The sequence below is a fragment of the Dryobates pubescens genome, unplaced genomic scaffold, assembly GCF_014839835.1.
Source record: "Dryobates pubescens isolate bDryPub1 unplaced genomic scaffold, bDryPub1.pri scaffold_71_arrow_ctg1, whole genome shotgun sequence".
In the NCBI taxonomy this organism is placed as follows: Eukaryota; Metazoa; Chordata; class Aves; order Piciformes; family Picidae; genus Dryobates; species Dryobates pubescens.
In genome coordinates, this window is record NW_026530790.1 from 3508 (window position 1) to 10846 (window position 7339).

Here is a 7339-nt window from a genome sequence, read left to right on the forward strand (position 1 = left end):
AGGTGGCTCAGGCTGTGCTGGGAGGAGTTACAAAGATCAAGTGTGTGCTGGGTGGGGCCCAGGTTGTATTGGAATGGGGCCAGGGAATCCAGCTTGTACTGGAACAGGGTGCAGTCTATCCTGGGAGGGGCCCAGTTTGACTGCTCCAGGGCTGCCCCACTTTCCCAGAGGGGTCCCTCTGCTCAAGAGACCCTTCCCCTAGGAACACAGGACCCTGTGACAAGTGTGGACACCGCCGCCAGCATTAGAGGTGCCCTACCTCCAGCCAGGTGGAGGCCAGGGACAACAGAGTGTCCTGGGATGTCTCAGTGAAATGGCCTGGCACTTCAGAAGCCCTGAAGTAGCCAGCTCTGGTGGACACAGGGGCCCAATGCACCCTGATACCATCGAGGTACAAAGGGGCTGATCCCATAAGCATTCAGGGAGTCACGGGGGGTCACAAGACCTGACTGTACTGCAGGCTGAGAGAAGCCTGACCGGGAATGAATGGGGAAAGCACAACCTAGGGACTGGTCCAGATGCACCTTGCATTCTTGGCATTGACTTTCTGCAGGAGGGATGCTTCAAGGAGCCTAGGGGGCACAAGTGGGCATTTGAGAGAGCAGCTGTAGAGACTGCAGGCAAAGAACAGCTGTCCCCCATGCCTGAGCTGTCAGATGAGCCCTCTGTAGTGGGCAGCCATAAGAGGCAGGATTTGAAGTTCCCTCTTGCCTCTCACATAGTACATCGCAGGCAATCCAGGACCAACAGAGACTCTCTGCACCCCATACACCAACTGATTGGACGACTGGAGAGCCAGAAGGTGATCAGCAAGGCTCACTCCCCCTTCAACAGCCTGATATGGCCAGTGTGGAAGGCAAATGGGGAATGGAGACTGACCGTGGACTACCGTGGCCTGAATGAAGTGACTCCTCCGATCAGCGCTGCCGTGCCGGACATGCTGGAGCTGCAGTACGAGCTGGAATCGAAGGGGGCCAAGTGGTATGCCACAAGTGACATTGCTAATGCCTTTCTCTCCATTCCCATTGCAGAAGAATGCAGGCCACAGTTTGCTTTCACCTGGAGGGGAGTGCAGTACCAATGGAATGGGTTGCCTCAGGGCTGGGTCCATAGCTCAACCATCTGCCATGAGGTGATCCAGACTGCCTCAGAGAAAGGTGGAGCCGCTGAGCACCTGCAGTTCATTGATGACATAATTTTATGGGGTGAGACAACAGAGGAAGTTTACCAGATGGGTAGGAGGATAATTAATATCCTGTTGGAGGCTGGCTTTGCCATCAAGAGAAGCAAGGTGAAAGGGCCTGCCAGGGAGATCCAGTTCCTGGGTGTTCAATGGCAGGATGGCCGTTGCCACATCCCTCAGGAGGTGGTGAACAGGGTAGCCACTATGGTGCAGCCCACGAACAAGAAAGAGACACGGTCCTTTTTGGGCTTTCTGGGCTTCTGGGAAATGCACATTCCTGGATACAGCCAAATTGTGAAGCCTCTCTTCCCTGTAACAAGGAAGAGAAATGATTTTGTGTGGGGACCTGAGCAGCAGGTGGCATTCGAGCAGATCAAATGAGAGGTGGTCCAGGCTATGGCTCTGGGATCTGTTCCAACTGGACCAGAGATCAAGAATGTGCTGTACACTGCGGCCAGTGAGAATGGTCCTACGTGGAGCTGGTGGCAGAAGGCTCCTGGTGAAACCAGGGGCAGGCCTCATGGTTTCTGGAGGAAGGGCTACAAAGGCTGAGAGGCCAACTACACCGCAACAGAGAAGGAAATCCTAGCTGCCTATGAGGGTGTCCGGACTGCCTCTGAGGTCATTGGGACTGAGTCACCTCTATTTCTAGCTCCAAGGCTTCTAGTCCTGAGCTGGATGTTCAAAGGGAGAGGCTCCATCCCACATCATGCCACAGATGCCATCTGGAGGAAGTGGGTGTCCCTGATAACTCAGCGAGCTCGGATGGGGAGCTTCGAACGCCCTGGCATAGTGGAAGTGATCAGCAACTGGCCAGAGGGTGCTGACTTGGGAATGCCACCAGAGCAGACAGTGAGCCATGCTGAGGAGGCTCCCCCATACAATGATCTCCCTAACAATGAGAAGGGCTATGCTCTATTTACAGATGGGTCCTGCCGGCTTGTAGGCAGCAAGCGGAGATGGAAGGCAGCTGTCTGGAGCCCAACAAGGCAAGTGGCAGAAGCAAGGGATGGAGAAGGCGAATCCAGTCAGTACACAGAGGGAAAAGCTGTCCAGCTGGCCCTGGATGTGGCAGAAGGAGAGAACTGGCCAGTGCTGTACCTCTACACTGACTCCTGGATAGTAGCCAATGTCTTGTGGGGTGGCTGAAGGAATGGAGGAGGAATAGGTGGCAGAGAAAAGGGAAACCTGTTTGGGCTGCTCAGCTGTGGCAAGACATCGCTGCCCGCCTGGACAGGCTGCCAATAAAGGTACGGCACATGGCTACACACATCCCCAAGAGCAGAGCCACAGAGGAGCACAAGCACAACCACCAAGCAGATCTGGCTGCTAAAATCTCCCAAACAGACTTGGCCTGGGAACACAAGGGTGAGCTGTTAGCTTGCTGGGCCCAGGACACTTCTGGCCACCAAGGGAGAGATGCCACATACTGGTGGGCTGGGGACAGATCCATGCACATCTCTCTGGAGGCCATCTCACAGGTTATCCATGAGTGTGACATCTGTGCTGCCATCAAGCAGGCCAAGCGCATGAAGCCTCTGTGGTATGGGGGAAGATGTTGGAAATAGAAGTACAGAGAGGCCTGGCAGATCGACTCCATCACCCTTCCTGGGTCTCACAGCAGCAAACAGCACCTACTGACCATGGTGGAGGCAAGTCCAGGGTGGCCGGAGACTTACCCAGCACCTCATGCCACTGCTCGCAACACCATCCTGGGCCTGGAGAGACATGTCCTGTGGAGACACAGCACCCCCGGGAGGATTGAACGGGACAATGGAACCCCCTTGAAGAACCATCTGCTAAGGGACTGGGCAAAGGAACATGGGATTGAGTGGATTTACCACATCCCATACCATGCACCAGCTGCGGGGAAGGTCAAGCGCTACACTGGCTTGCTCAAGACCACCCTAAAAGCCATGGGGGGGTGGAACCTTAAGGAACTGAGAAAGACACCTAGCTCAAGCCACTTGCTTAGTGATCAGCAGAGGAGCTGTGAACCCAGCTGGTCCTTCCCAGTCCAACCCGCTGCAAACAGTGGATAGAGATGGAGCACCTGTGATTGCTGAGAAGAACCTGCTGGGGAATTCTACCACGATTGAGAGATGGAGACAAAGCTTGATGCAAGCAAAGTGTCTACTTTATTGTACAAAGTCATTTCTTTATATAGGCTAACATGTTCAGAAGGCTACTTGTGATTGGTAATTAGATGTGTCCGTGCGACAGTTACAGATTCGTGATTGGCTGCCGAGGAAATACCAGGGAACACACATCACAGGGCAAGGCTCAGACAGGTGTTAGACAAAAGGCAAACAGTCAAGCATCTCTTATCTAAGTTCAGAGAGAAGACAAAAGACTTTCTTGCAGTGTTTACCAGCTCTCATTCTCAGGTCGCTGTGTGCCTTCCTGAGTCACAATGGTCGTTGGTAATTAGCTAAATGCTGCAGTTTGTTCCCAAGGTTTGTGACCCACAAGAGCTAAAACATTTCCTTCTATCAGCTGAGCATTGCTTCAGATTCTATTCCTTAAATTCAGTGAGTCAGAAGTCAGTGTGGCTTTCCCCTGCTGCTGGTGGGGGCAAACCAAGCCGAGGGGTGGTCTCTGCTGAGGGGCCTGGTCACACCTCCTGGGTCATGGTAGAAACAGGGAACATTCAGTGCATCCCACAGCGAAACGTGACTCTGGCTGAGAGGGGATGGACTCAGAGGGGGCAGCACACATCAATGTAATATAGTCACTGTGTGAATAGTTGTAAGTTGTTCTATGTTTTTTCTCTCTAGTTCAATACCAGCCTAGCATCCAGGACTCAACATGAACACACTGCACACCAATCCAGAGAGCTCCTGCATCACCTCACTTGCACCTGTTCCTGATGCCCCACAGCAAAAGACTGTTCCTGCTTCCCTACAGCAAGGGACTGTTCCAAATTTTTCCTTTCCCTGCCTCCTTCCCTCTCTTTTTTTCCTCTTGATCTGTAAAGAGGAGGTGGGGGAGACAGGGAGGGAGCCTTTGCCCCCATCTGAGCTCTTAAATCCCAGTTAAGGCTCAAACCACCACAGATGCCTCTGTGCACAGCCCAGGAAGGGTGATGTGAGCAGACAGCAACATTTGCAATGAACCTGTGCAGGACACCTGAGAGGAATCTCCCTGGGGCAGGGAGGTTTGTGCTGCAGTCACACACAGAAATGTCAGACCTCTGCCAGGTGTCCACACCTGAGCTGGCCTCATAAACTGCTTCTGCACCTCAGGATGTTCAGGCAGAGTCTTTCCCCATCACTCCCACAGGCTCTGCACTGCAGCAGGCAGAGTGTCCCTGGCCTCCTGCTGCCCCTGCCAGAGGCTGGGAGGCTCCTCACACCTCCAGTGCCTTGGTACTCCAGCCACAGCTGATGGTGTTTGTACTCACTCAGGTTCCTCTCACCCCACACACCATGGCCATGCCTGCATCTCATCTGTGCAATGCCAGCAGCCACTGCTGACCTCCTGATCCTGTGACCTGCAACTGGGGGACAAAGAAACTTTGCAAGTTGTGGTGAGAGGCCAGTGGTGGAAATGGTGGTGGTGAGTGGCTAGAGAAGGATGATTACCCTGGGACAGCTTCCCCAGGCTGTGCAGTGAACAGAGACACAGATCAGAGCCTGCTCTGCTACTCCTTCAGGCCTCTTGCAGGAGGCCTGTCTGTGTCAGGACACTGCTGTGTGCCCCAGCCCTGCACACTCACACTTGAGCTGTTCCCTGCTGTTTGCATCCCTGGGACACTTTCTGGTGTCTGCTCTGGAAGGAAACTTTGGATGAAACCCTAAGCCTTCAGACTCTGCCCTGAGCAGAACATCTGTCTTTGTGGAACTGCTCTTGGGGGCCAGCTCAGTCAGAGAAGTTCCCATGGCCTGTCCCTGCCTATGCTCACAGGACTGGCATGCAGCAGAACAATGACCAAGCTGCCACAACACTCAGGCCTTGTACTGACATAGGAGAGGCTGAAAGTGGAAAGACAATAGCCCTGGAAGTCCAGGTGCTCCCTGGCAGTGCTGCTGGGCTGGAACACTTTTCTACGCCAAATCGGCACAGGACCGGGCCTAAAAGCACTGGAGAAGTCCTGGAGGAAGGATCTCAGGAGGGAAAATGTTAATGAAAGATTCTTTATTTTTTTAACCAAAGAAAGAGCAGAGGTCCTACAGCACAAACTGTTGGTCAGCAAAGCAGAGAATGTGTTACAAAAGGGATGACCGTTTGATAAAGAGTAAAACACCAACACCACAAAGTGCAGAAGCCAGGCTGGGCCTGCACTGAGTGACATCAGAACTGTTCTGCAGAAGAGGTTATTGCTTCTGAAAGCATCCAGTGATCAGTTGGCTCAAGGCAGCCTTGAGCTCCTGGTTCCTCAGGCTGTAGATGAGAGGGTTCACTGTTGGAGGCACCACTGAGTACAGAACTGACACCACCAGATCCAGGGATGGGGAAGAGATGGAGGAGGGCTTCAGGTAGGCAATGGAGCCAGTGCTGAGAAAAAGGGAGACGACAGCCAGGTGAGGGAGGCAGGTGGCAAAGGCTTTGTGGCGTCCCTGCTGAGAGGGGATCCTCAGCACTGCTCTGAAGATCTGCACATAGGACACCACAATCAACACAAAACAACCAAATGAGAAAGAAACACTGATCAGAAGGAGCCAAACCTCCCTGAGGTAGGATGTGGAGCAGGAGAGCTTGAGGATCTGGGGGATTTCACAGAAGAACTGGCCCACAGCAATGCCCTGGCAAAAGGGCAGGGAAAACGTATTTGCTGTGTGCAGCAGAGCAATGAGAAAGCCACAGGCCCAGGCAGCTGCTGCCAGGTGGAGACAAACTCTGCTGCCCAGGAGGGTCTCATAGTGCAGGGGTCTGCAGATGGCAATGTAGCGATCGTAGGACATGGTGGTGAGGAGATAAAGCTCTGCTGCAAACAAACAGAACACAAAGAAGACCTGAGCAGCACATCCTGTGTAAGAGATCGCCCTAGTGTCCCACAGTGAATTTACCATGGATTTGGGGACAGTGGTGGAGATGGCACCCAGGTCAAGGAGGGCAAGGTTGAAGAGGAAGAAGTACATGGGGGTGTGGAGGTGGTGGTCCCAGGCTATGGTGGTGATGATGAGGCCATTGCCCAGCAGGGCAGCCAGGTAGATGGCCAGGAAGAGGCAGAAGTGCAGGAGCTGCAGCTGCCTTGTGCCTGGGAATGGCAGGAGGAGGAAGTGGGTGATGGAGCTGCTGTTGGACATCTGCTGCTTCTGGCCATGGAGACCTGTCCAAGGACAAAAAAGGCAGTGACAAGTTAGGGCACACTTCTCTCAGCCTCATTGTAACCCCTGTCCCTGAGCTGCATGAGGAGTGAATCAGCTCAGTCCCATCACTACCAACCCATGGCAGAGTTCATCACAGCTTCAAATGCAGCAGGGACCCAGAATTGCCATGAAGATTCCTCTGGTGTCAGAACAGAAAGTGACCAACAGCCCAATCCCAGGGAACAAGAGTCCCATTGTGGTAGATTGAAATTTCCCCCAGCATTAGCTTTGCCAGAGCAGCTCAGTTAGAAGCAAATGAAGCTGTATTGACAAGCAAGAGCTACACTCTACAATGGAATGCAATGAACAGGTACAAAACATACAGGAGTGACAACATTAGACAGGTATTTAAAATTAGCAAATGACATGAAGGAAAGCCGTTCCTCTTCCCCTATCTCCTACCTCCCTCTTCCAAGAGAGAAAGGAGAAGTGGAGAGAGAAAAAAAGCAGTTGGTTAGACTTAGCCAAGGGCAGCCAAAGCAGGTGATCTCTCCCAAGCAAATCAAAACAGCTGAGATCTTTTCCTTTGCACACCCAATAAGTAACTATTTAATTTTTTCCCTACTTTTCTGCTTAAAATCTGTAACTAAATTTTAAAGGCATTACCTAAAAGCGCCACACCAATGGACCAGGCCTGCAGTGCTGCAGAGAGAGTGAAAGGAAGAGAGAAAAGCAGAGGGAATGGGGGTAAAGACTTCTCCTTCCCCAGCTCTGTTCACTGCTGCTAACAGGATGGAACTGAAGGGCTTTGGTCCTCCTTCTGTGTGCACACTCCAGGAGTCTTCAGCTGAGCATCAGCTGCCGAGATGGAGATGCCTGCAGGAGCTACAGCTGCAGTGTTCTG

General features: G+C 52.7%; 1 protein-coding gene across 1 annotated transcript; it reads right to left on the reverse strand.

The window, feature by feature from the left end:
• Positions 1-5499: 5499 nt before the first annotated feature.
• Positions 5500-6457, reverse strand: LOC128899803 (olfactory receptor 14A16-like). The gene has a single exon (XM_054179505.1). It carries the CDS (start codon positions 6430-6432, stop codon positions 5500-5502), a length of 933 nt encoding a protein of 310 aa, XP_054035480.1. The 5' UTR covers positions 6433-6457.
• Positions 6458-7339: the final 882 nt, after the last annotated feature.

What these genes read in the sequence shown, in the direction of transcription:
- LOC128899803 (XM_054179505.1), bottom strand. Translation starts at nt 6,432, where the DNA reads ATGTCCAACAGCAGCTCCATCACCCACTTCCTCCTCCTGCCATTCCCA.